The sequence below is a fragment of the Crotalus tigris genome, unplaced genomic scaffold (genome assembly GCF_016545835.1).
Source record: "Crotalus tigris isolate CLP2741 ecotype Arizona unplaced genomic scaffold, ASM1654583v1 scf7180000018525.42219311030:4301911, whole genome shotgun sequence".
Classification (NCBI taxonomy): Eukaryota; Metazoa; Chordata; class Lepidosauria; order Squamata; family Viperidae; genus Crotalus; species Crotalus tigris.
This window is the reverse complement of record NW_024097057.1, coordinates 2160932-2187490: the sequence shown is the minus strand read 5'-3', so window position 1 is coordinate 2187490 and position 26559 is coordinate 2160932. Positions and strand designations below refer to the sequence as shown.

General features: G+C 51.9%; 4 protein-coding genes across 21 annotated transcripts in view; 2 read left to right on the top strand and 2 right to left on the bottom strand.

The window, feature by feature from the left end:
• The window catches only part of CNGB1 (cyclic nucleotide gated channel subunit beta 1), a 34009-nt gene extending 27286 nt beyond the window's left edge, over positions 1-6723 (bottom strand). For 4 of the 10 annotated variants that reach the window (XM_039353641.1, XM_039353647.1, XM_039353648.1 and 1 more), the window contains exons 1-5: positions 3758-3934; positions 2598-2741; positions 1832-1865; positions 696-750; positions 48-153 (exon numbers count right to left, since the gene is read on the bottom strand). In XM_039353641.1, coding sequence (XP_039209575.1) covers positions 48-153; positions 696-750; positions 1832-1865; positions 2598-2741; positions 3758-3769 — 351 coding nt within the window. In that variant the 5' untranslated portion in view covers positions 3770-3934. Of the gene's footprint in view, positions 1-47; positions 154-695; positions 751-1831; positions 1866-2597; positions 2827-3356; positions 3670-3757; positions 3935-4462; positions 4528-4612; positions 4695-5976; positions 6205-6598 lie in introns of those variants that run through there. The other 6 variants (XM_039353643.1, XM_039353645.1, XM_039353649.1 and 3 more) reach the window with 6 other exon arrangements.
• LOC120312645 (testis, prostate and placenta expressed) lies at positions 4379-11778 on the top strand. Of its 2 annotated transcripts, XM_039353659.1 has the most exons (8): positions 4379-4514; positions 5790-6014; positions 6419-6480; positions 6879-7053; positions 7379-7440; positions 7885-7949; positions 8064-8096; positions 8675-11778. In XM_039353659.1, exons 2-8 carry the CDS (start codon positions 5792-5794, stop codon positions 8703-8705), a joined length of 651 nt encoding a protein of 216 aa, XP_039209593.1. In that variant the 5' UTR covers positions 4379-4514; positions 5790-5791; the 3' UTR covers positions 8706-11778. The 2 variants fall into 2 exon arrangements, with proteins under 2 accessions (XP_039209593.1, XP_039209592.1); XM_039353658.1 differs by lacking the exons at positions 7379-7440; positions 7885-7949; positions 8064-8096; positions 8675-11778 and having other exon boundaries at positions 6419-7355.
• On the bottom strand, positions 4463-18081 carry ZNF319 (zinc finger protein 319). Of its 3 annotated transcripts, none has more exons than XM_039353657.1 (4): positions 17483-18081; positions 15995-16081; positions 13301-15861; positions 4463-4548 (listed from the first exon to the last, which is right to left on the bottom strand). In XM_039353657.1, the coding sequence occupies exons 2-3, from the start codon at positions 16027-16029 to the stop codon at positions 14112-14114; spliced, it is 1785 nt and encodes a 594-aa protein (XP_039209591.1). In that variant the 5' UTR covers positions 16030-16081; positions 17483-18081; the 3' UTR covers positions 4463-4548; positions 13301-14111. The 3 variants fall into 3 exon arrangements, with proteins under 3 accessions (XP_039209591.1, XP_039209589.1, XP_039209590.1); XM_039353655.1 differs by lacking the exon at positions 17483-18081 and adding an exon at positions 16637-17429; XM_039353656.1 differs by lacking the exons at positions 4463-4548; positions 17483-18081 and adding exons at positions 10965-11081; positions 16637-17429.
• A 521-nt stretch (positions 18082-18602) lies between these two features.
• Positions 18603-26102, top strand: USB1 (U6 snRNA biogenesis phosphodiesterase 1). Of its 6 annotated transcripts, none has more exons than XM_039353634.1 (7): positions 18643-19312; positions 19658-19818; positions 20740-20923; positions 22377-22430; positions 23177-23282; positions 23655-23738; positions 24461-26102. In XM_039353634.1, exons 1-7 carry the CDS (start codon positions 19053-19055, stop codon positions 24563-24565), a joined length of 954 nt encoding a protein of 317 aa, XP_039209568.1. In that variant the 5' UTR covers positions 18643-19052; the 3' UTR covers positions 24566-26102. The 6 variants fall into 6 exon arrangements, with proteins under 6 accessions (XP_039209573.1, XP_039209572.1, XP_039209570.1 ...); XM_039353640.1 differs by having other exon boundaries at positions 19170-19384; XM_039353636.1 differs by lacking the exon at positions 23655-23738 and having other exon boundaries at positions 18620-19312.
• Positions 26103-26559: the final 457 nt, after the last annotated feature.

Below are 26559 nucleotides of genomic sequence, written 5' to 3'. Positions count from 1 at the left end.
GCTCCAGAGGGAAATCCAAAGACAGCAGCATGGGCGTCCTGCCTCACCTCTTCTGGAATGTCAATGCTGGCCTCCTGGGTCTGGGCAGCCGGCAGCTGCGGAATCGCCTTCTGCAACCTCTGGGAGAGCCAGAAGACCAGCCCCTGGCCAGTCCTGCGGGGAAGCGGAGGAAGCAGCTGAGGAAGCGCCAGGGACAGGAACAAGGAAGCAGGCAGCAGAGGTCATTTGGCCAGAACTGCTCTAAAATAACAGGCAAAATTGCAGCATCCCAGCCATCCCAGAATTCCTGCTTGGGACCTCCTTACCTTGGCCCTTCCTGCCAACGCTCTCACTTTGGGGCTCTCGGAGGGCAAAGCTGGCGCAGGTGTGGCCTCTTTTTCTCCTAGATCAGTGTTTCCCAAACTTGACAATTTTAAGGCATGTGGACTTCAACTCCCAGAATTCCACAGCCAGCGTTGCTGGCTGTGGAATTCTGGGAGTTGAAGTCCTCATGCCTTAAAATTGTCAAGTTTGGGAAACACTGTCCTAGATAATGGATTCCAGCCAGCAAAGTGATCCTTTCTCCTCCCAGAGCCAGAGACTGACCCACGCAGGACAGTAATCCACACTGTCCCTGCAGATCGTCCAAGAGGCCGCTGGGGAAAAGAGTGGCCTCCTTCCCCACTGGAAACCCCTGTAAAGGAAGCCCCTGGTACCTCTCCCTCAGCAGCCACAGGTCCACGGTGCCCAAGTCTTCTCCTTGGAGGGATGCTAAATGGGAAAAAAGCCGGTGAGTCTTTGAGGGTGACAGCAGTGAGTCTGGAGGCTGCTTGTGAGCCTTTCTCCGCACGAAGCACTGCCTCCAGTGAGAAGCCATTTCTTCAAAGCCACAGAAGATATCTGCTCCTGCCCCACCTAAATTCTACCACTGCTTTCAGTAACAGCCTTTTTTCTCAGGGGTGGTTGCTGGCTTTCCCCAGATCCTCAGCATCCTTCTCCTTCAGCCACACCAGCTGGAGCTCCTGGGACTGAGGCCCAGCAACGCTGGGAAGACCAGGCTCCCCGGGCCTGCTTCTGGAAGGGACCAAGGCGGTCTTGGGGCTGCTGTGGCTTCAGAGTATTTACTCAGGAAGGGGAAACGTTTTACCCAGGGCAAAACTGAAGCAGCAGCTTTGAGGATGGGGGGTACATCACCCCAAAACAAGATAGAACAATCTAGCCAAAGCTCAGTTCTTTATTTACTCACACCAATAGACAGACTCTTGCCAGACTAAATCTGTAATTGCTCTCACCCAATGGGTATGCCCTGAAAGATTCTTGGAGTGGCTATCCCAAATCTCTCCCTCTTCCCATAATCCAGCTCCGGTCTGTGCTGTCTCTTGTCTCTCCCCACCTCTCCTTGGAATGTGCCCCCTCCTTCCTGGGCATCTGCCCCTTTACCCTAGCCCAGGGGTAGGCAACCATGACTCTTTTTATGACTCGTGGACTTCAACTCCCAGAATTCCTAAGCCAGCATAGGAATTGACCAGACCCAATTTTACAATCATTTTTATCATGGTGAAGTGAATCATGCAGTTGTTAAGTGAATCTGGAGTTCCCAATTTACTTTGCTTATCGGACGCTGGCTGGGAAGGTTGCCAATAGCAATCATGGGCCACAGAGTCATAAATGGAGCTGGCTGCCAAGGGCCCAAATTGCAACAGGTGACTGCGGCAGTTACGCAGGAATCAAGTGTGATTCTCCCCCACCAGGACCTGACAGAGCACACCCCACGGGACTGGCACAGGGCAAGAACTGCCCTGGGCAGAGCTGGGCACCTGCCTACCAAAGCTTTGAGGGGGAGCTGATTTACCTTCTGCTGGGTTGCAGCAATCTCCTCCTGGCAGCTTTAAGCAAAGAAAGGATTATATGAAACATCAAGCAGGGGAAGATGGAACAGCCAGCAGGAGGCTTTGACTCCATCCTTGCTAGTCCCCTAGTTCTGAGCAAATTCTGCAGTGCTCCCTGAGAACATCAGCCCTTGAGGAAGGGAAGCCAATCTGGCCAGTCCTTCAAGGCAGACCAGATCAGGAAACCAAAGTCATACATGCTAAGACTATTTTTTAATTATAAGGTCACAGTAACAAAATCTTGCAAATCTCCCCTGCCTTTATCTTTATAAGAACTGTAGAAGGTCTCATATGAGACGTTTTTTCAGCTCTCTCCACATCAAGTGGGTTCATCTGCTGGCCATAACTGTCTCAGAATAAAAGGAATAAAGCAAAACAGAGTCTAGCAGTTCTATGCATTGTGGGATCTCTGCAACTGTTTTGCCATAGTGCCTGCTGCAGCCTATCCCGCTGAGCCCCTATATGGTGCATTCACTTCAGCAGAGCAAGCTGGGGGAATGCAGCCACACTACCACAGCCTGTTTAGCCACCAGCAGCCAAGTGGCCAGTGCAACCTCAGACCATGACACAGAATGACCCAAGAATTATTCTCCCACTGTGTCCCTGAAAGGTCCACTTCTCCTTGTGAAAAGTTTGAGAACTGATTGGGTTTTGCACACGCTCATTTGGCACTGGCTGGCATTCTGTGGAGGTAAGAGAACTAATGGCCACTTTGAGGCAGCCACTCACCAGCTTGGCAAGTCCTGGTCCATCCACAGCTGCACTCTGTTCCATTGGTGCGTCCTTCTCTCCCACTACAGCAACATGGATCTTCACAGGAGGCTGGGGTACCACCTTCTCAATCCAGTCAAACATCCTGGCACTGGCACAAGGCTGAATCAAAGACAGGATGCCAATGTTGAGCCAGGGGAGACACAGAAATTGGATGATTGAGAGAAGCTCTGAGATTAAGAAGCGACTGGAAAAGAAACCCCAGAGGGAGGTTTATCAAACAGAGAGACAAGCTCAACTGCAGAGAAGCAGCTTCCCATCTGCTCTCCTTGCAGATGAGAGTCCAGATCTCTCTGCTGTGATCAGAGCCACACAATGATCTGTGGTCCTCTTCAGGTGACTGAAGTAGTCCACCCAGCTCATCACCTGCACGTGGGGAGCAACATCCCAGCCCTGCCCTCTCACTGTAAAAGCAACATTTTCCTCTCTTCTTCCCGAGGGGAGGGGGCATTCCCCCCATGTCCAGTTACAAGACCAGGCCCCTCTTGAGGAAACGGCTCTGAGGGCTGCTGATACTTCAGCACCTGATGGGGCTGAACCTGGGGGTGGGGGTTACCTGGATGCCCAAGCCCCCCCTCCTTCCTGGGAGTGCCAGGGATGAGTCCCAAGGACCTGGGAAGAGAGGCTTTCCAGAACTCCGAGGATCGGGGTGGGGGCCCGGGGCACCAGGCAGGCTCTGGCTGCTCTGGGAGCGCTTCCTGCCGGGGCCACACTTACCCGGAGCAAAGCCAAGGGGAGGCTCTGCCCCCTTTCCTACCCCAAGGAAAGAAGGACCAAATGAGGCAGGTAAGATGGCCGTCTGCTTCCTCCTGCTGCCCCTGGAGAGAAGGCTGGCTCTGCTGCCCAGGTGCCCTGGGAAGCTGGGCACGGGATTAATTAGCTCAGAACAGAGAGTGCAAATTGGATTAAGGCAGCAGGCTTGTACTCAAATCCCAGAGAGCTGCACTACCCCAACCTCCTCAGGCCCCCACCCACGGGTAGATGAGGGCCTTGCCGAGGAGGAGACTGTCTGCAGCCGAGGGGTGCACTGCGGGGGACACGTTGCAAGAGGAAACCTGAGGGCCCCGGGGCCTCTGACAGGGAGCAACACAAGTCTCTCGATGCTGCTCTCGGGTCACCTGGATTGGCATCAGCCTCCCCCTCCGTCTGCAAGGGAGGGCCTCCTTCTGGTCAGGGAGGTCGGCCAAGCCACTCCCGGATAATCCAAGGATTTGGCTGTTGCCTCGGTTGCTAGGAGATGAGGCCTTTTGCACCCTCAGCAAATTGCAGATGGCTTAGCGCTGTTTCCAATGGCTTCGTTCAGGTCTCTGATGCTGCCCAACTCAGAGTAAGGCACAACACAAAAACAAGCATGTTTTGCCCCCTTCCCATCGACATCCTATCTCCGTGTCCCTTGTTTCCAGAACTTCAATTCTTTTTTTCCTTTTAGTTGCTTATAGTAGTTATAAGCAACTGTTTGGAAACCTTGGGAAACATCTGAACTTGACATTTGGAGGCTGCTGGGGAGGGGGGCTTAGTTCAGTGCCTCCTCTGAGCACTAGAGAGGGACCCGGGCCACAAGTGGCCTGGCTGGGGTCGCCTAGCGACCTGGCCCTCTTAACCAACAATTCCTGGCTTCCTGAGGTTGTCATGGAGACTGAGGGGGCAGGGCCCATACGGTAGACAGGCACTCAGCAGGTGAGGGTTTGAGAGATGCCCCAGGACTCTCCTTCTTCTCACAAGTTGGGCCCACATCTGGACAGGAGCTTGCTTGGCATCGCCACCCCAAAGCAACGGGCCCCCCGGAGCACCCCTTTCTGCACCTCCCTAACTGTCTGGCTTACCTGGTCCTTCCTGCCCTCCTTTGTGCTGTGCAGTGCCCGTCAAAAGATTAGGGTAAGCAGCTTCCCTGCCAATTGAAAAAGGAAGACTGGGGAAGAGAAGGGATCATTCTAAATGTCTAATAATAGTAACAATATATTGAAAGCAATTACCTTAACATTATAGCATGATTATTGTTGTTGTTGTTGTTGCTCACAAACTCAGCCAGATGTTTAGAGGGTATTTGTCAAGGACCTAGGATAGGCAGATGTGGATGTTACAGATATTGCCACAGGATGTAAGCCATTCCGAGTAAAGCTGCCTTTTGCAATTGACTGTTGGTGAATTTTTCAATGAGGACTCCACTTGTTTTGGGATTGCCCTCAAGGCAGCTATCACTAATTGGTACTGTCTTTACTTTCTTTTGCCACAGTCATTTTAATTCTATTTGCAGGCCTTTGCATTTTGTGATTTTCTCCAGTTCTTTCTATTCTGCTGTCTCCAGGCACAGCCATGCCCACTATCCAGATTTTTTTATCTTTCTTATCAACAGTTATTAAAACGGGATGTTACGTGATAGATGCTTGTTTGTCTCAATTCTAAAGTTATCTGCTCGCAACAATGTGAAGTCACAGCAGCCAGTCCTTTAGCTAGAGTTGGCCTTCATACGCATCAGTTTCTCACCAAGAACCCTAGGATGTCATAATATATCAGCATAGTGTATGTATGGATCCAAGCCTTTCACCTATCAATTGCATATTTTGTCAAGGTGCACATTGTCTGTCCATGATTTTCTGGAATTACCAGAGGACTGGAAAAGAGTGTGATTCCCATCTTCAAAAAAAAAAAAAAGGGGGGGGGGGAAGGGAAACAGACCCAGGAAACTACAGACCAATCAGCCTAACATCAATACCTGGGAAGATACTGGAAAAGATAATCAAAAAACAGATCTGCGAACATCTAGAAACAAATAAAGTGATGACTAAAAGCCAGCACGGGTTTGTTAAAAATAGTTCATGCCAAACCAATCTTATTTCATTCTTTGACGAAGTGACTAAGTGAGTAGACCAGTAAAATGCTGTGGACATAGTATACCTAGACTTCTGCAAGGCATTTGACAAAGTGGACCACAACCTACTTCTTGGTTAGCTAGAAAAATGTGGGATAGACATCTCCACCAGATGGATTTGTAACTGGCTGACAAACCGTACTCAATGAGTAGTCCTTAATGGTACTAGGTCTACATGTAGGGAAGTAAGCAGTGAGATACCACAAGGTTCTGTCTTAAGCCCAGTATTCTTCAATGTCTTCATATCTTCTCTCTTTTGGGCTGGCTGGCAAAATTTGCAGCAATGGCCCAAGCTCTGGACTTGGTGCCTTGGCCGCCAGATGCCAGCCCCATCTACGCAGCACCCGCAGTTCTCATTCCCCTGGAGCCCAAGAAGACCATGTTAGCTGGAGTGAAGGAGCGCCTCTACCACCCCTGCCTGCCAACCCTGAGGCGCATGGACATGGACACCATGGCCCACAGACTCACCGACACACACTCCAGGACCACCACCACCTGCTCCAAAGGTATCAGCCCAGCCAAGCTGTCTGGGAGCAGAGCCAGGGCAGGTCATCTGCTCCTCTTGGTGCAATGCAGTCCGAAGGCGAGCCACGGCGGCCGTGCAGTCAGAGGCCCCAGACCGGAGGCAGAACTTGGCCTCTTGCTCCAGCCGGCCAACTAGATGGGACAGGTGAAGCTCTGCCTGTCCTGGGCCTCCTAAATGTTTTGATATGATCTTCTTTTAACGGGGAGAGGGCAAATCTTAAAAGTTTAGTTGGTGCCCCCTCCTCTGTGTTTTTTGGGGGGAGGGTTCCTTCTCTACATCTGCCAGGCCTCCAGGGCCCCCTCTGGGATGCAGCCAGTTTTCGGTAGCGCTTCCAAGCGCCCGAAGCGGCCTCCCCGCGACTTCTCTGCTTGGTGTCTTCTGCAGAGGATTTCCAAAGGGCGACCTTCACCTTGGCCGGAGTGCCCAGCAGGCTCCTCCCCTCCCGGGTGAGTCTCTGCCCGGCGGACTGGGGCCCCGGGGCCACGCGGGAGGGGGGAGAAGCAGGCCCCGGCCGGAGATCCGACGCCACCGGCGAGGCGCTCTCGGGCAACGCCGCTCCCCCACCTGGATTCTGGTTTAATCGCTCCAGCTGGTCGCGGCTCGGGATGGCTTCGGGCCTGCCGTCTGCGGAGCGAGCAAGTTGCAGCCCGCGCGGCTTTCCCAGGTCAGCCGACCGGCCGAGGCCGCCACCTGCCGGGGGAAGAAGCCGCGGCCGGCGCTCGGAAGGCCCTGCGCGTAGGGAGGTCGACGGCGGGCGGGCGGGCGCGGGGCTTTCCCTTCCCGCCGCCCCGAAACGCCCCCGTGAGCGCTGCTGCAGCCGCCTCCCCCCTCCGTCTCTCGCCAGGCCGTTCTGGAGCTGCGCCAGTCGCGGGCCGGCCGGTACCGCGCGGGGAAGCTGGCCCCGCTGCCGCCCGGTACCAACCAGGAGGAGTGGCCCAGCTACACGCGCGCCATGGAGGACTGGTCCCGCTTCGTCTCCGCCGCCGGCGAGTTCGCGCTGCCCAGCCTCAACCGCAAAGGTAGGGCTCGCGGGCAGCGGCTGCACTTCTGCCGGGGATGCGGAGATGCACGCTCGGCGGTGCTGCGGCGAGTCCGCGGCAGGCTGGAGGGCCGCGACCCTCGAGGGCGGATCCCTCAGCCAAGGGGGCCCTTTCTGGCTACTTGCCTGAGTCAGATGTGCCAACACTGTGACCTGATGATGTGACCTGGCTGGGTAATGAAACATCTTGCAAGAAAACCGCCAAGCTCAGAGAGCACCAAGGACCCCTCATTTCAACCCTGAGCTACAAATATTCTCTTTTTCTTTTCTTTTCTTGTTCCTCTCTTCTCCTTCATCTTTCTCAGTTCTTGGGTTCAGCTGTTATGCTGTCAGATACTTAAAACCAGACATCACTCAAACCTGGAGGGTAAGCAAGAAGTTCTCCCTTCTCCCAACCTTGTTCCAGGGATGGGGTGCTCCAAAGACATTTTTAAAGGGCAGAGGGGATCTCAGTCCAACTGTCGGATCCTTGATTCCTTAAGAAGGGTGGAGATAGCAGTGCAAATATTTCCTCTAGTCTAGTTTTGTTTTGTTGGCCAGGAAGGGCTCTTTTAGCCGAAGAATTGCCAAGACCACAATGTGAACGGGACTCCAGCAATTAGATCCTAATGTTTTGATGGAACATTTTAGAGCCCAGAGCAGGGAACTGGCTCTTTCTGCGCCAGGGGAGAGCAAGCAAGCGCAGGGGGGGCCTGGGCCCCTGCCTGACTGCAGGAAGGGGGGGAGCGTCACAGAAAGGGGGAGGACGGAGGAGAAGCATGGATGTCCTCAGTTTTAATATAAGGCGTCTTCTTCCGCTTTTTTCTGCTAGTATTGCCTCAATCAGAATCCCAGCCTGGATCGATATGGACCAAAGCCTCTTCCTTACAACACCGTGTAAATATCACCCCTGCACTGCCTCCTGCCTGGGGCTCATCCCCCTCCTTCCCCCCTCCCCCCCCCCCCCCGCTTCCCAGCAACTCACCACAATGTTCTGTTCTTTGGCTACAGGAACACCTACAGGAGCTTTGGAACCGCCCACAGGTACCTGACTCTTTGGGGGGGGGGAGACCGAAAGCAGTGTGGCTGGGGGGGGGGAGAGGACTCTGTTCTCTCCACAGCCCCAGGTGGAATTGCCTAGTTGCAAGAATTTTGTTAGCTGAGGGCAAAACTATTTGCAATGCCAAACCTGATAGAATCACAGTATGTGGGAGGAGGTACCAATTTTCCAAAAAACTCTTTTGAAGATGCTAGAGTAGAAGAGCCAACTGGCCTTGGCCGACCTGAACCAAGCAGGGCTGAGCCTGGGTCCTACTGAATAGGAGAGTCCAAGAAATGTCAGGGTTGCAGGCTGGGCTGCTGTGAAGAAATCTCATGCTCCAGGCTGTTCAAACGACCATGCGACCCCCAGGAGGCTGCCTGCCGAGGAGAGCTGCAGAGTCAATGGCTCCTACGTGGAGAAGCTCCTGCTCCCCAGTCATTCCTCTCTGGGGCTCAGGCAAAGCTCTTCTGCAGTGATCCTGGACCAGCCAATGCCATCTCCAGCCTGGGGAGGGATCCACGGGGAGGATCCTCAAGGCTTGGGCAGACATGGAGCAAACGTGTGTCCTTTTTCCTTCCAGCCGCTCTCACTACCTTGAGCCCTGGCGCTAAGGAGCTGGTTTCTGAAGAGGCCTGCTTGCCCAGGCGTTGAGCATCCACAAACAATAAAAGCTATTAGTGGCCGAGGAAGGCACCTCCCAGGCAGGCAAATGTTTTCGGCCTTGTGCTTTAAGTCTGAAGGATGCAGACCAAGAGGAAAGGCCTCCCTCCGGGTGTAACAAGAAGCAGCAGCCCCAGCATCTGAGCACCTTCTGAAACAACCTAGGATCTGACCAGCCTAAAAAGGGCAGCATTTTTCTTTCACCATATGGAAAATTGGGGGACCAAGAAGTCCTTGTTCTCATCTGCAGCTCACGGATATGATGGCACTGAAAATAGTTGCTTATGACTGGTCCTCACACTTACAACCGTCGCAGCATCCCCATGGCCACATGATCAAAATTCAGGCACTTGGCAACCAGCCTGTATTTAAGATGATTGTAGCATCCTGGGGTTATCTGATCGCTATCTGTGACTTTCCCAGCTGGCTTTTGACAAGCAAAGTCAATGGAGGAAGCTGGATTCGCTTAATAGCCGCACAATCCACTTAACAACTGCAATGATTCATTTAGCAACGCTAGCAGAAAAGATTAAATTGGGTGCAACTCACTTAACAGTCACCTTAGCAACAGAAATTCTGGTGTTCTGGGTACTTTCTCATTAGACTCACCAGAGTTTTGTTCTTGAAGGTGCCGCTTTCCGGCCCAGGAGCCGAGGGAAATTGATGGCCCCTGAAAGAGACCCTGACTGACTGCACTGCCAGCCCAACCCCAGAAGCATATCGGGGCTTCTGCCCATCCAGAAGTGTTGACTCTTAGAAGTGGGCAAGATCAAGAAACATGGCGGGAGTCCCAGGCACATCTGCCTGCAAAGCCTGCCCAAGTTTCTCCCTGCCCATATAAGCAAAGTCAAGATTGGGTTATTTTGAGTTTCTTTCTCAGAAGTGACCCGTTTTTTCCCTTTCCATTCCAGGGTCATACATGCATTCCTTTGCACCAAGGCTGTTTTCCCCACCCACCACTCTCCTTGCTTCCTTTCTTGCCTGTGCGAAGAAGAGGGAAGTCTTCAGCTGTCAGTTCCCCACCCCAGAGGGCTAAAAGATGAGAGAAGGGGCAGCACTGGGGGAGGGGGCTGGCAGACTCTCCCGCAACCCAAAGGGAAATGACCTTAAATATCAGGGCTCAGGGCAGTGCCAGCAAAGCTTTGGCTGATCAAAAGGATAGCCCTCCTGCTTGGCACGGCTGGTGCCAACTGAAGAGAAAAGCCACCTTAGGAAGGGAGCAAGGAAAGACGGGCAGAGGATGCCATGCATCCATGTCTTTCCAGATGATCAGGAATCCTCACACCAGGGTAAGCAGCAGGTGCAAATGAATGTTGGTTTCCAAATAACCGAGTTTAGCCTGTTCTGCAAAGAACAGCCACCTTTGGAAAATAATCCCCAGCGTGACTAGTTTTGCAGTTGGCATCTGTGGCTGTTGGGCATGTTGGTAGGAGCTGCTGACATTGCCACTCTTACATCCGAGAACCAGGACAGCAACTGCACCCCTGAACCAAAACTTTCAGCAAGGCTCCAAGGATGAGCCTTGTCTCATCCTGGCATTTCCTCTGTTCCGCAGGTGCATTAAACAAGGCCATTTACTCTCCAGCCCTCTCCAAAGTAGCAGCCTCTGGCGCTCCACCCTTTGCTGCTCCCAGTTGTGCCAACGCCAACTGCTCTCCAACCGCTCTCGAAGCCCCACTTGAAGTTTTAACACCTGGATGTGAAGGTGTTGCTGGCCTCACCTCCTTCTGCCTTGGAGGCTTTGTTGTCTGTGCCCCTGCACAGACTGCCCGATTCCTCCAATGCGTCTTGTTAGAATTCTGGCAGAAATTGGTCCAGCCTTGAATGAGTCCATTGTTGTAGAAAAGCTGCTGTTGTGATCTCAACTGTCCACCCTCAGTTCGGCAGTGTTACCATTCAAGAGCCTTTGGGTGACTGAGCTTCCAACAACCCCTTAGGATTCAGCAGCTGACATTCAATAATGGGGCAATTGTTTGTGCCCAAGCGGCTCATTCCCACACTCAGATGTATTTCAAATTGTTTTAAGTGAGTGTAATCTAAAGTAACCCCCGGGTCTACCAGGTTTTTGATGTTCAATTCCTGGTTCGCCTCTTGATTGCACAAATATCCACCTGAGGCTGCTATGCATAATCCAATCTTGGATTGTATTGATAGAGACATATTGCTTGTGTTGACCTAGAGTAGACACCATATCCGATACTGCAGGAACACCATGCGTCTGGGTCTGCATTCGTGGCATCTATGCCTTCTGTAAGCAACCAAATGTTGGTCTTGGCATCAGTTTGGGACAAGCCCCCTTCCATTTACGACACCTTCTTATCCACCAACTGTGAAGGGAAAACGGGAAAGTGGGGAGAGAAACTGATGTGCTGCCTGAACTCTTTAGGGATCAGTAGAATTAAAATCCAGAAAGACACCTTTTTTGTTGACAGGAGCCTCCTTGTCTTGCAACAACTGTGTGCTGTTAAATGTATGCTGTTCTTGAAACGTTGACTGCTTTAAAAAGTACTGGTTTTACCCATCCAATTCCCAGTTCTGGTGCTTACCATTTTCACTGAACTTGTTCACAGGAGCTCGGCTTAAAACCCAGCCTATGCATCAATTCTTGGGCAAGTTCATTTTCTCACACCTGGCCTAACCTAAAGGATGTTGCAACAGATAAATAGAATGAGGTAGTTCTGAGCTCTTGGCAAAAGAGCATATTTCTTTTTAAAAAAATTGAATATATTGGGAAATCTGCCCTGGGTGCAATACAAGTATTTCCCTTCCAAATTTTGCCTAGAACCCGGCAAGGCCTATGTTAGCAACAGAAAAGCAAAGCACCAAGAGCCTCACTTTGTATCTGGGCATGGGACCCCAGTTATATGAAGGACGCATCTTCTGGCTGTGTTCGACACTTTCCTTAGCTGCTACATATTTTAATGTTTATATTCTTGAAACTATTTTTAATTGACTTTAATTTTGTTTGCCACCTGCTCACTTGAGATGGGTAGCCATCGAAAATAAAGCAAGACAAATTCACTTTTTACTGGGATCGTTTGTTACCTACATTTTTATAGTAAGGAGATGAACTGAGAAGTCTCTTTTTCTTAGTGATTCCTGTTCTCAAAAAGAAAATGTCACTCCTAGCCATCCCCATGTAGACCCTGGGCAACGGACAGGGTAGAAATTGTTCCTCCAAAGCTGCAGGAATTTCCTGTGGTTCTGCAAATGTTCAGCTTATATATATTGTGTATATAATACAATATATACATGGCATATATAATATAGCTTGTATTATTCACTGCACAAAGAGAGATCCCAAGCAAGGATTTAAGCAGAGGAACAACCAGGGGCTCGTAAGGCTGAAGGGTTGCTTGAAGTGCCAAAGGACCTCCTGCAGGAGGGAACCCAATGGACAAGGCTTGGATTGGGCTCCGTGCTTGATTCTGCCTGCCCAGAACAGCTCAGGCAGGCAAGTCTGCTCAAGCACTCTGGTTCCAAAGGCAGAGAACACCGTGGGCCTTTTTGCTTGGGATTTCAAGCTCCCACTGCAGCTGCTTCGCCGAGGCCCAGGCTGCCTGTTGCTTTCTGAACACTAAGAGTGAAAATACAGCTCCCCCCCCCCCCGCCGCCCCAAAATGGAATGCCGTTGCCAGAGAGGAGAATGCTGTCTGCTGGGAGCAAACTGACCCTCCAGTCGGCAGGGCCGCAGGCAGAAGGCCATTTCTCTTAAAAGACCAGCCCAGCAGAGAATGAGTGGCCAAATCAGCCTGGCTTCCTACAAACGCTGGAAGACTTGTGCCCGATCTCACACTGGGACCCGGGTGTCCCAAAGAATATTCAGAATTTAGCTGAAGAAAAGGCTCAAGCGAGAAAGGGAATGCAGCACGGAGGAAAAGGGGCTCGGGCAGGAGAGGGGGCAAGCAGGCGGAAAAGGAAGAGTTGGGGGAGGAGGGGAGAGAAACAATGGAGCCCGCAGAAAGGAAGCCCACGAAGATGAGGATGCAAAGAAAAGCCGCCCGAGGGAGGGCCTCCTTGGCGCTCAGGAAAGGGAGAGGCCTGGGGACCTGCTTGGTGGGCTCCGGGCAAAGCCTTTCAAGTCCCCCCCCCCCCAGAAGTGAGACGGGAGCCTCCCCCAGGGACAAAGAAAGGCCCACTTTTCTAGGACTGATGAATTCAAATTAGGGAGACTCCATATTGCGCACAGCTTTTGCAAGACTGTAAAACTGACATCCAGCTGAGCTACCTGGTAGTTGATCACGACTTTTAAAAAAAGCAGTTCCAAAAAGGAAAATTCCCTAAAGGCCACCTCAGCGCTGTGGGGTGCCATGAAAAGGCCCAGGGCCTGCAAGAAGTCAGCAGCTCTCCTTGCTTGGTGCCCCCACCCCAGACTAATTATGCTCTGCTCCTCCTTCACAAGTGATTCAGCCAAAGGGATCTGGGATAGAAAGCCACTCCCCCCGCCCCAGCCAAAACAAGATAGCATCACTTGCTTTTTTATACTGACCCCACTGCTGGTTTACAGCCATCTTCTACTTTAATGCAGGAAGAGATTTCTACGCACCTCATACACATGTATATGCACAAACATGCACCTGCTCCACGCACACTGGTCCCCGATGAAGGCATCTGCAGAAGTTCAACTATCTCAAGTGCTCCCCTTTTGCACTTGGGGCTCCAAATGATACAATTCCAGGACAGATCAGTGCAGTTTTAATTAATGTTTTCTGACCAAGCTCTTCAGTTGCGTGTCTTGAACGTTTACATTTCTCAGAGGTTACACAGAGAAGCCTATCTATTTATACCACAGGGGAGGGGGGAGGGGGGAGAAAGAGAAGGCTGGGGGTCTGCTCTAACTTTATAATACGTTTAAATAGATAAATTGAGGTTTTCCTCCATGCCCTTCCTGCTACATTTCCAATGGCTGGAGTGGAGGAAATTCAGTCCTGATGCTTGTAGACTATTGAAGCCAAAACAACCATATAAGGGCTGTCGGCTGGAGCATCTGCATGGAGAAATCGTGGCAATGAGTACGAGGAGGCCTTTCAGCCTGGCATGCACGCCTCCTGGGTGCTGCTTCAGGGTTCCTTCTCAGCCGCTCTGAGTCCTGCTCCATTGTTCACAAACAGCAAAGGCTTCACTCAGGAGACGGCCCTTTGCTTGGCGAGCACAATGGAATCACGGCAAGGCCTGGCAGGCTTAAACAGCCAGTCTTTCCAAAGCCAGACACGGCCAGACTCGGACTTGGGCACTGCACGGTCCCCTCCCTTCTGTGGCTTAGTTTACTCTCTCAGGTTTGCTCATTGAAGGGCTCTTTTCTGCAGGCTGGGCCAGCTCCAGAAGGAGAGGAGAGCTGTGCTTGGCAGAGGGGCTGCTCAGGGCAGGCAGGGAGCCACTGTGTAAGTGCCTTCCGCAGAGGTGTGCTGTGCGCTGTGCTCCTGCAGCAGGCCCAGGTCCAAGAAGCGCTCACCACACCACATGCACTTGTAGTGCTGCTCTCGGGTGTGGACCCCGTGGTGCTTGTTCAGGTGCTCCCGCTGCTTGAAGGCCTTCTCGCAGGAGGGGCACTTGTACGGCTTTTCTCCCGTGTGGACACGACGGTGGCGCTGCAGGTCAGAGGCATACTTGAAGCGCTTCTGGCAGTCTGGGCACTTCAGGGGCCGTTCGCGGGCAGGATCACAGCGGTGCTGCACAAACTCCGAGGAGGAGAAGAAGCGCCGTTCGCACAGGGTGCAGCGGAGAGGCTTCTCGGCACAGTGCGAAGCCAGCTGGTGCTTCTGCAAGGCGGAGGCCCGCTTGTAGGCCTTGCTGCAGGCCGTGCACTTGAAAGGCCGCTCAGCACTCTGCACGCAGCGGTGGCGCAGCAGCTCAGAGGACTGGCTGAAGCCCTTCTGGCAGGCGTTGCACTTGAAGAGGTTCTCGATGCCATGGACATGCTGGTGGTAGAGCAGGTGGGCTGGCTGCACGAAGCCTTTCTCACACAAGGAGCACTTGAAGGGCGGCGGGGCGGCCTCCTGCTCCGAAGAAGGGGCGGGGGCCACAGCCTTGTGAGTGCGGCGGTGTCGCATGAGCGCATACTGTTGCTTGAAGCTCATCTGGCAAAGGTCACACTGAAAGGGGCGCTCCGTGCTGTGGGTGCGCTCATGCTGTCGGAGGTCTGAGGGTCGCCGAAAGGCCTTGTGGCAAGCCGCACAGCGGAAGGGCCGCTCGCCGCTGGGCGTGCAGGGGTGCTGCAGCAGCTCCGAGGACTCTTTGAAGTGCAGCTCGCAGACGTTGCAGCGGAAGAGGTGGGCCTCGCCTGAGTGGGCGTACATGTGGCGCACCAAGTGGGAGCGGTGCTTGAAGGCCTTCTCACACACGGTGCACTTATAGGGCCGTTCTGCACTATGGGTGCGCTTGTGGTGTACCAGGTGCGAGGACTGGCTGAAGCTCTTGTCGCACAGGCTGCACTTGTAGGGCTTCTCCCCAGTGTGGACCCGCTCATGTCGCGACAGCTCCGAGAGGTGCTTGAAGGGCTTCTGGCAGATCGAGCAGCTGTAAGGCTTCTCCACTGGGGCCCGGTTGAGGGCAGCCGGCTGCTGTGGCGGGGCAGGTTCCTCGGGAGCTGCCACTGCTGCTGCTGCCGCCGCCTTGTAGGTCTTTTCGCAAATGGAGCACTTGACGGCCGTGTTGCCATTATGGACACTGTGGTGTTGGGCCAGCGAGGTGAGTAGAGAGAAGCCCATCTTGCAGACGCCACAGACGAAGGGCTTCTGTTCCACCTGCAGGCACTGATGCTCCAGGAGATCTGTGGCTTGATGAAAAATCTTCAAGCACTGAGTGCACTGGAAGGAGCGGTCGTGGCCACCTTGTAGGCACTGGTGCTCCTGGGGGTTGGAGAGGTGAGACAGGTCGTGTCCACAAACCCCACATTTGGGAGAGGCCTCCCCTCCACCGCTGGCAGAGAGGGGTGGGTGCTGCAGCCCACTGGGCTCCGGCTGCAGGAGGATGCCATACACGGCACAGCCCAAAGGATTCTCGGTCACCGCACTAGGTGGGATGGGGTGCTCTGGAAGGGTAGCTGTGGCCCCATGATGTGAGGGCTGCTGGGGGGGTGGCGGCTGCTGTGACCAGGTTTCTGACATGCTAGAGAGAAAAAGAGGGGGTTCCACAATAAGCAGTTCTGCTGCTCAACTGAGGCAGAGCAATCAAGGAAACCTATTCCTAGAGATCGATCACTAGAGTGGTCGTACGAATCCTCATAGGAGAGGCCAGCTACCTTTGAGACACATCAGACCAAAGCAGGCCAGACATCTTGGTGGCCTCCCAACTCCTTGTCCTTGTTCCGGAAAGCCTCTGAGGAAACCTGCAAGGAAAGAGAACAGGCTAGTAAGAATAACTGACCATTGCCTTTCCAGGAGTAGTGGATTTCAGGTTGGGATCAGGATGCGAGAGCCGCCAAGCATCACCTTCTGCTCTGCATAACAAAGTTCCTTCACATAAAACACAGCATTAAAAACGGGGGATCAGAATCAGCAAGAGAGTTTTACTAACCAGGCCGTAATTCAAGATCTGCCTCTCCCACCACATGTTCCTATAATCCTTGAATTGAAATATCTTGCTGCCTTTACTGCTGTCTGGACTTTGCTCAGTTCTGAAACCAAGAAGTCATATGAGCAACAGACATCATGGTGCCTGGGAGCTCTTTTTTTTGAAGTTAGGAAGATTGGAAGTTGGCCTCTGTGATCCTCAGCCTGGAAAGAACCGTCTGCTCAGTTGCTGGTGGCTACATTACAATCAGAAAAATACTCATTGCAAGGACCACTGATGGAAAAAGAAGAAAACTCAAAGGAGCCTTAGGGTCAATTCCATTTCTTTCAAATGAAGTGACAGATTACCTAAGAATGGTCACATGGCTTACATCTCATCATGTTTTCTCTCAGCTTTCTCATCTTTAGGCTCCACAGCCGGTCCCTTCAGCTGCTCTCTGGGGATCCCCTACTCTCCGTTCCAGGGTGCCCTTTCTGCCTGGGGGGGGTGCAGAACTGGAGACAGGGTCCCAAGGCACCTGCCCAGCACATCCCAGAGTGGAAGGGCTGCTCTGAGTCTGATGCAGGTTCTGCCCAGGATAGGAACAAACCCCCAAGTCCCTCCAACGGCTGCCACGCATCAGACAGGCTGTCAGCGCAGCCTGGCGCTTGTTCCAACCACGGCTACTCTAGCGGGGGCGGGGGTCTCAAGCCCTTCACATAAACTCGACCCGGATCCTCGGCCCGAAAGCGCCGGTCGCCCCCATCTCCAGAGCTGCCGCCTCCCTCCGCTCCTCCAGAGGCAGAGAAGGGGAGCACGAGAGCCGCAGCCGGGCTTTGGGGCAAACTTTCCTCCCGCGGCTCTGCAGCGGCGCCCTTAGATTTGCATGAAGAAGACCCGGACGGGCGAGCCACCCACCGCCGGGCAGGGCTGGTGGCTGTGAGCCCCCCCCCCGCTTCCATTTCACGCCGCGACCCGCAAGGCCGCCCTTGCCAGTTCCTGGGCCGCGCTTCCTCGGCGCTGGTCTGGGGAAGCCCACCGGGCGACCGAGAGAAGCGGTGGGGCGGCGGCTGGAAGCCCCGGAGGCCGAGAGGGCCGACCGCCGGGCGGGGGAGACCTGCGCGCTTCTCGGGCGGGCCAGGCGAGGGAGCCCGGCAGACGGAGCGCGGCGCCCTCTCGCTCGGCCCCGCAGCGCCCTGGCTCGCCCGAGACCCCGCGGCGCCGCCCTCCTGCCTACCTGGGGCCTGGCGCGCCGCTCCGATCCCCGGACTCGCGTAGCGGGCGGGCGGGCGAGGCCGACTGGCTGGCTGGCCGAGAAGGCGGGGGGGGGGACTCCGGCGGACGGGCGGATGAGCAGGCGCCTGGAGGAAGGGGCGGCGTCAGGGAAGAGCCGCGGGATCGGCGCTGCCCTCTGCCGGACCGCAGGGGCAGCCGCGTCGGACGCGAGGGGGAACTGGGGGCGAGCGCCCCTGCTGGTGGGTCCGCCCGCTCTGCCTCTCGGGGCAGAAGGCCTCCGTGGCCCCGTGGCTGGCAGCCGACGGGATCCCGAGGAAGGGGCGGCAGCAGGCGGAGCTGGCCGGTCTCTTGTGCTACCCAGCCGGGGAGGCTCCTTGGAGAGCGTGAAATCCTCCCCGCCGCCGTCCGGGACGGCTGTCCTGAGACCGCCTCAGCCAAACGGCTCCTCTTGGGAACCGCGGCGACGGAGCCGGCTGCTCTTCTGTCAGCGCTACCCAAGATCGCGTGGCTCTTTTGGTAGCGGCAGCACCCAGGTGGCCTTTGCCCAACCTTCCAAGCCCCCGGGACCAACCTTGCCCCCAGGGCTCCGTTTTTGTCTTGCCCAAGTGCAAATTTGCGTTTCTGAACTGCACCTTATTAAATGAGGACCAATATTTAAGCATATCAATATCCTTTTGTAGCCTAATTTGTGGGGTTAGCATCTGGAAATTTTATCACCACACCTTTTATTTCCTCATGTTCATCCTTTATAAAAAAGATTGAAGAGCAGGTTCCCCTGGGCAAGCCGCCCAACCAAACTCTCATTTATTTTCCCCAAAGTTCCTGTGAGTTTAGGACACAGTGGGGAGGGAAAAGGGAAAGAAAAGCAAAGGGGGAAAAAAGAAAAGGCATTGACTTCCGACTTCCTTTGTTGCAGTACATTGAACCTCAACTTTTTACTTTTTCATAATAGTATAAACTAGCCATTTCTATAACAACAAATCAATCTAATCAGTAAAACCCAAAAAGTTTCATTTTTTTCCCACCTCAAGCACAAAATCTAGAAGTGGTTCCACGTAGAAACAAAAGTACTTATATTCTTTTGTTTAATCAAAACAGTCAATTTAGCCATCTCTGGGAACTCGAATTGAAATGTCATTTCCCCCTCTTTTGAAGATGGGACCTGCACCGGTTCTTTTCCAGTCCTCTGGTACTTCCCCGGTGCTCCAGGATCTTTGAAAAGTATGGCTCAGTAGTTCTGAGATCAGGTCTGCCAGCTCCTTCAAAACCCTGGGACGTTATCCATCCGGCCCTGGTGCTTTGAACTCATTTAGTGCGTATAGGTGTTCCTTCACCATTTCTTGTCTACTTCGAGTTTTATTCCTAATAAATAGGACTGTTTGTGAAGGCTAGGCTGTTTTTTGTTTTTGCATGAAGACAGATGCAAAAAATAAATTAAGTAGCTCTACTTTCTCCCTGCGTCTCCCGGTGGAGACGACTCTATAGGCTGTAAGTCCTCACCAGTGGGCCAAGATATCATTTCTGCGCATGCGTGACGCTTCGGTTTCCGGGTCGCCTCTCGCGCTTCCGGCATGAGAGCGGCGCTGGTGGACTACAGCAGCTCCGGCTCGGAGAGCGAGGGCGAGGCCGTCGCCCGGGAGAAAGGCAGCGGGGACCCTCGGCCTGCTCCGGCGGGCGGCCGCGATCTCTCCCCGCCGGGCAGCAGGCGAGCCCGAGGCGCTTCCCGGCGCCCGACATGCAGCGATCCTCTGTTTGGGCGCCCTCCGAAGGAGGAAGAGGAGCCCGGGGACGAAGCCTTCCGCTCCCCCGCGCCCGTCCTCCCTGCCGGAGGGTAGGGGCTCTTCTTCCGCCACGCCCGACTCGGCCAGCCGGAGCGGGCGGGGCGCTCCGGGCTCGTGAACAGGTGGGGCGAGAGGGCGCTTGTGCCTCTCCCTACGGCGCTGGTCTCTCGCTCAGACTCGGAGAGGGTTGCCTTAATAACGCCTGAAGCAGCCCGGGGACCATCGCCCTAGTTAAAATAAGCTCGATGACTTCTCAGATTCCAGAAGTTTCTTGAAAGTGCTCGGGGCCTCCTTTAATAATAGCAAAGGCCACGACGTCCTGTTATCTGGGGGCAGATTATTCTTAATCCTGGTGTAGAAACTGACAAAGTGAGACCACAGTTTCCATTTTGCAGAGCTGCAGGGTCCTCCCTCCCCTTGCCAGACAGCGTGCAGAGGATGTTCAGAGATGAGGAAGAGAAGGAAAGGGTGGTGGATGACTGCAGTAAACATGGAGGCCGCCTGCGGACATTTCCTCATGAACGAGGCAACTGGGCAACCCATGTGTACATGCCATGTAAGCCTCTCTCTCTTGATGTTTTCCTCTTTGAAGAGGAATCTTTATGGTTGCCTTCAGCAGAGTGGAACACTGGGAGCACTTTCTGTGCTTCTAATCTGCCTAGAGAACACTAATGTTTCCAAATGTTTCTAAAGCAATGAAAGAACTTTGTGTTTCTAGGAAAAAAATGAAGCACTTCTGTATTTTTTTCTTGAATGTGCCCAGTTGGTGCATTACTTTTTCCTAATAAGTGCTTTGTTGATTGGAGAAATGCATTGCAAAATTTAAGAAACCCGTCATAGTCAGATCACGACCTGGTATCCTTGAGACTTTCTTATGCCATCCCTGTCTATAGGGAGACAGGACCCATTTGAGTGGTCTTCCCTGGCAACTGATGGACCCAAATGGGTTCCAGAGGGAGAAGGACTGTGCAGAAGCAAAAGCTAACATAGTTGAGCCCTCCCTTTCCCTACAGTCCATTACATTCACCAATCACTTCTGTTCATTTTGTAATGGGAACCAGCGAGCCACGCTAGTCCACCTGCTCAGTGTGTCCTTGGGTTGGGCACACTCTCACAGGAGCAAACAGTGCTCAGGTGCAATTGCCCCCACCCTGGCATTCCATTCCACCTCATCCCTTTTCTTTGTCAAGCTGCCAGCGAAGCGGAATATTGGTGAAAGTGCAAATCAGTCTTGACACTGGCATTCTTGGTCAGGGCAAAAAGCATTTAAGGCAGTGATTCTTTACTGGGCATTATTAGGGCACATCCTGTAATTGCTTGCTTGTGAACTGTTTGGGATTCCTGCTGTTGAGATGCTTGCATAAAATAATAGACTTTGGGAGGGGGAAATTGGGTTGAGTGGTAGTATTATTTGAGACCAGGAAAAGGGGTAATGAGGTCATATAGTTTAAGAGTATGTGCTCTGCTTTTTCTACAGACGAAGCTGGGGAGGACTTTCTGGATTTACTGCAGCTTCTCCTAATCTGTGGGCGCACTTACGTGCCTCTGCTGATGCGACAGGAAGAATTCCACATCAGCCTCTCTCAAAGCGTGGTGTTGCGCCACCACTGGATCAACCTTTTTGTCCAGTCCCTCAAAGAACGCTTGGCTTCCTGCCACAGGTGAGGCCCATTGACCATGCTGGTGGTGAGTTCCTATCATGATTGAAAGGGTAGGACTTACAGGCTGCTTTGGGGAGGTTACCTGGGGATTAGGTGGGCTCCTGACAAGAGCAGACGAGCAGATACGGGCAATGCAGAAACAGAGGCCCATCAGGTCTTGATAAATGCCTGTTGGGGAGGAGGAGAAAGCATACACAAAAACCTGCAGAAGGGGACGCCTGTTGTGGCTGCAAGCAGTGGCATTTTCCTTCTGCAGAGCATTCCTCAAACTCGGCAAGTTTTAAATTATGTGGACTTCAACTCACAGAATTCGCCAGCCACAAGGCCACACATCTTAATCTTGCTGAGACTGAGAAATTCTGTTCTGCGGTCACAAAAGAGTAAAACAGTGATGTTGTGAAGTGCAAGTGGGGCCAGAAAGTTCTGCTTCTTTCCTGTTTTTTGTGTTGGCCATTCTGAGGGGAAGGTTCTTGGTTTTTTTTTTTTTTAAAAAAAATTATCTATGAAGAGTTTTTTTTTATTTCTTGCCCCAAGACAGCTAATTTTCACCAGATATGATAAGAGGGCAAGAAAACCGCAGAGCTGCTTGCTGCTGTTGAGGTTGGGTCCCCTGCTCGCCCAATAACAGACGTGCTCTGCAGTTCCTGGTACTTGAGAGGCATCAGTTCTTCAGGAGTCCTTGGCTGAACTTCCCACACGTGGAAGCGGTCAGTTTTTGGGGTCAGGGACATTCCTGATAAGATGTAGGGGGGCCCTTGCAAGATGGCTGCCATGGGAGGACATGGCTAGTATGACCGAGGTGCCATTTGCCACGGAGCAGGTTGGCTGCCAAAATGCCCTTGGCTGTCCCAGGAGGGCTCTGTGGGGCCCAACGTGTTGCTGCAAATCAATACAAGGCAAGAGGCTGGTGATTTGCTTGGCAGCTTGCAAGCTTCCATTCCCATCGTTAACTGTGACCTTTGGAGATCAGAAGAGCCCCAGTTCTGTTAGCCTATTGTAAGGCCCTAGAAGCCCGTCCTTTCTGCCAGCCTGGGGCTCTGAATGTGCCGAGGGCTCCGTTTCCTGGCTGTGTTCCTAACTGGCTCTTGCTCTTGTGGATGTGGAATTAGATATTTTCAATGTTTTTCACTGGTTTTATTGTTTTAAAATGTTTTTTTCATTTTTAATTGTAATATATTTTCTGAATTGTAAGCCGTCCAGGGTGATTGACTGAGATGGGAGGCCATAGAAATTGAACAAGTAAATAAATTAGGCAAGCATCCCCAAATTTTAGCGTGCAGTAAATGAGGGAAAAGTAGCACAGGGATTAAATTAGCATAACTGAATTGGGCTTGAAGCTTGGAAGTGTCATCAGAAAGTCGCGGAGAAGCAGAGAAATAGCCGTGACCTGCAGTCCTCTTGGGTGTTTCTGCCTTTCATTTCCATATTAGTTGGAATCTCTGCTGTGTTTCAGGTTCACCTTCAGAGCTGATCAAGTGAAGGTGTACACCAATGAGACCAAAACAAGGTGGGTGAACAATTGTCGATCTCCCCCCTCAGAGAGATGTAGAGAGTCCTGTGGGCTAGGACTAAAACGAGCCAGCCATCAGTGTGGAATGATTGCTGCAGTTGCATTAGCAAAATATTTCTGGAGGTGAAAAAGAGGAAGACCAGACAGAGGGAGGTGAGAGAAGGCAGGCAGGTATGGTCTCAGCAACTCCATTGTGGCCTTTCCAGCTCCAGGAGAGTCCCTGTTCAGGGGGTTTGCCTGCCCCTGTTACCATTCCAAATTTGACGGTACCTGAATGGATGTGCCCCTATCCTGAAGAGGACGGGCATTGGCTCCCATGGCACAACGGCTGCGGTGGCTGGCAGAGGGAAGGCAGCTCTCTTGGAAATGTTCTGCATGAATCGGCTCCCCCTTCAGCAGATGGGGGTGGAAGTGTCTTTTCATCCTAACAGGGACAACTCCCCCTGTGGTTCCAGGCACAGCAGATCCCATCAGCCCCACCATTTTGCCAGCACTTCCCCTTCTTTCCTTTCAGCCCCCGCCAAGGTCCAGGGCATCCCTGCTCAGCAGATTTTCTCCATTAAATCGTCCTCAGCCAATGCAGGTGGTGCTTCTGTAATACAGTCGTCTTCTTGACATACTTGAACAGTGGATCCTATCCAACATGTGCTCTTCTCTTGCGTTTGGGAATCGAGTAGCCATCCGTGCAAGATGTTGACCATGGAAGAGCTGCTGCAAGTTACTCTCTAAAAATCTTCTTGCAGGACCTTTATTGGCTTAGAAGTCTCTTCAGGACATTCTCAAATGTTGGAGTTGGTTTCAGAAGTGGATGAAGTTATGGAGGAATTTAACCTAATGCCTTTTTACAAGGTGAGGCTTGCAGCTGTCTCAGGGGAAATAGGAAGTTACTGCTTTAGAATGAGTCTCTAGAGGAAGCTGAACAGTAACTCTTGAATAATCAATTAAGCAGCTGTTTAAATGCACTTTCAACAGCTTCATCTTCCTGTTCCCCCCCCCCCACTGTGCTTAGGGTAGAATCAGAATACTGATTCAGTTACCAATATTTGATCTTTTTACCTCTGCTCTTTTATGAACTCTGAACCATATTGCAATGCAGAATATAAGATATGGCTCCAATTTACTCTAATTTAAATGTTGCCTGGGATTCTGGGTCTCTGCCTGCTGCGCTTGGCTATGCTGGTGGACCTTCCTCTGATCTTGACCACTGGTGGTTGTTCATAGGATCCCTCGTTCCACATGAGCCTTGCCTGGTGTGTGGGGAATATGTCGGAAGCCCTCAGAGGCCAGTGTATTCAGGAAATGCAGGTAACCAGCCTGGAAGCCTTTAGCTGTTGGGAGACACCCTGCCAGGCAAGGAGGAGGGATCAAGTGGGGAACTACTATTGAATGATTGCACAGCCACAAGAGACCTCGGCCTAACCCCCCCAAAGTTCCTTGGGGTCTTATCTGTTAGTTCCCAAGATACGGCAAGCAGTATAGGGAGATTCTTGTATTATAGGCAGAATACAACAAAGTAGTCAGCTTGAACCCTACATTTGCAGCCCTGGTTGTATGTGCCTGACATTAGCAGGGAGCTACACGAGACAGTTGGGTCTCTATACAGGTCATTCTGTGTCCCAGTTTTGAAATGGACTTAGTTCAAACTTCAGACATGTTCAAGATGGATCCATGTTAGACTCAGATCCCTACCAGTCAGGTTAGAAGATCCTGTTTGTTCACCTATGGTGAAGCCTGGAGTGAGTATGCAGGTATGCCAAAGTCACACAGCCTTTCCCCTCTAGAGGGAGTTTCCAAGAGACTGGCCCTTGCAATTGTTTTAGTGATGGAAGACAGAGCAAGGGATTCGGATGGAGGCTCATGTGAGGAGAGCTCCCGAAGTTGGCAGGGATCCAGCTGTGAAGGCTTTAAGCAACTTGAAATGAGGTTGGGGCCAGTAGATAGCCAAAGAACTGAGCAAAGCTGGAGGCAAAAGGTTGAGCTGATAAATTCTGCCAGGCTGTTCTTACTTTGCCTTCCTATTGTTGCAGGAGATTGTGGATGGCTTTGAGGACTCTACCTACTTGCTGCGAATTCCTGGGACTGAAGTCCGTTGCAAATCTGGCAATAAGGTTTTCTCGTTCCCTCTGCAATAGAGAAGTCCAGGAACAAGATCAGCCGACTTGCGATAGGCACTTTCAGCCCTTTTCCAAAGATGGGCTGAGGTGCCACCGGATTCCCACAAAGTCCCTTTGGAGTCAACTGCACTCGGCAGCAGCGGACCTTCCAAGAGCCCATTTCAAAGCCAAGACAGTTAATGCCCTCAGACCTCTGCCAGGCCAGGCCCTACTTCACTCCAGTTCTCAGCTGCAAACAAAAGTATGGCTTTCTGAGAGTGAGAGGGAGCCAGTGGGATGTTTCTCCGAGGACTTTGTCTTGTAGAAGGCTGATCCAGGGGTGGTGAGAGGCCCTAGGGGGATGTCTCAGGCATGGGGTCTGGTCTTTCTCAGAGTGAGCCACAGTTGAAATGGAGAAAAGGAGAGCCAATTTTCTTCATTGTCGGTTTCAGGCGCTTTGCTGAAGGGGTTCGCCAAAGCTTCCTGGATAAATGATTGTTCAGAACCTGCTTTGATTGTTCTGTTTGAATTGTGGGGGAAAAAAAATCATAAACAGGCACAAAATAAGAAACATGTACGCAGCATTGGAGTTAGATTAGCTCTCCTATCCACATACTGACAAAGTACTTAATTCCTCTAGGTCAAAATCCAAACTAAAGGCCCCCCAACCTTTCATTTGTCCATCAAAAGCACAGTAATGGCCTTGAACAGCATTCAGATGTGCCCAATTCACAAGAGTTGGAGAAGGTAAACTCCATTTGATCTATGCTTGTTTCCCTGCATTCTTGAGAGGAACTGGGCAGTGTGGAAAAAGTCTAACCTTGTTCCCCCAAAGAGCATAAGCTAGGTAATTTTGAGATTTGTTTCTCACATCTTCATGATCCAAGATAGAAACTTCTGAATGCAATAAATCAAAATGCTGGTTGAGAAATTTGGTGGGGGCAGATTACAGAATTGAAATGTTACAAGCATTTGGCTTAGTCAATTTCTATTGGCCCTCCCTAATTGGGATCTCAGTGCTGACTTTAGCTCCTGTGATCCCCCAACACTAGCCTTGCCTTTTGAGGATACGGGAATTACTGCCAATGTCCTGGTGGTGGGCTTCAGGTCTCTTCTGTTAAATGTCACGGTACTAAGGAAGTGTGCCTTTCTGCTCACCCCATCCCCTGGGACCACCCTCCCCTGGGGTTCCCAGATGCCCTCTAGAGCTGATGTGGGTCTTGGCCTGGGGCTGATGTGTTGGTAAGACCCTCGATGGGTTTATTATTTGATTGTCTTAGTCGGGACTGCCTGGGGGTTGTTATGTTTATAACTATTGTTTTGTGTTTATAAGCTGCCTATATTCTGTGAGAGCGGGCAGCTGTAATAAATGTAATATATTTTGTTATAGTAAGTATACTAAGCCAGAACGAAATGTGAATGTTAAGCCAGAATTTCTCCAATGCCTAATACATTATGTCTCTTGCAACTAACGAGTAAAGACCAGATTGATTGTCTGTCTGTCTGTCTCTATCAATCATGTGGAACATTCACATCACATTTTAATAAAAATACAAGAGGAATACAAAATATAAAACATGTCTGGATTGCAGATATAATTTTTTGCTTCTTATAGGCTCTATTTTGGTACTCTGTCACTATATGTTGGATATTTGTTTTTTGGCCCCGCAGTCACAATTTGATACTGGTATTTGCAGATTATCCATGGCCAGTGCAAATTCAGTTCAGTGTTGTCCATATCGTGCAGGCTGGTCAAATCCTGGTGGCTTGTCCAAGATGCAAAGCAAACTTGGTATCAAATGCTTAAACACAGATGTGTTTTACGCTTAGAAGGGTTGCACGTTAGCTCTTGTGCTATCTGTGGTGCTCAACTGTATTGTGAAGTTTTTGCATTGACACTGACAGGACTTAACTAGAGCCTCTTTAAAGTGCATCTCATCCCTGTATTTGTCCTGTGAAATTCACCTCCAGTTTCCTAGAAATTTAATTTGCAATTGTAGTTGACAAAGAGCTGCAACCCTTCAGCGGGGGTC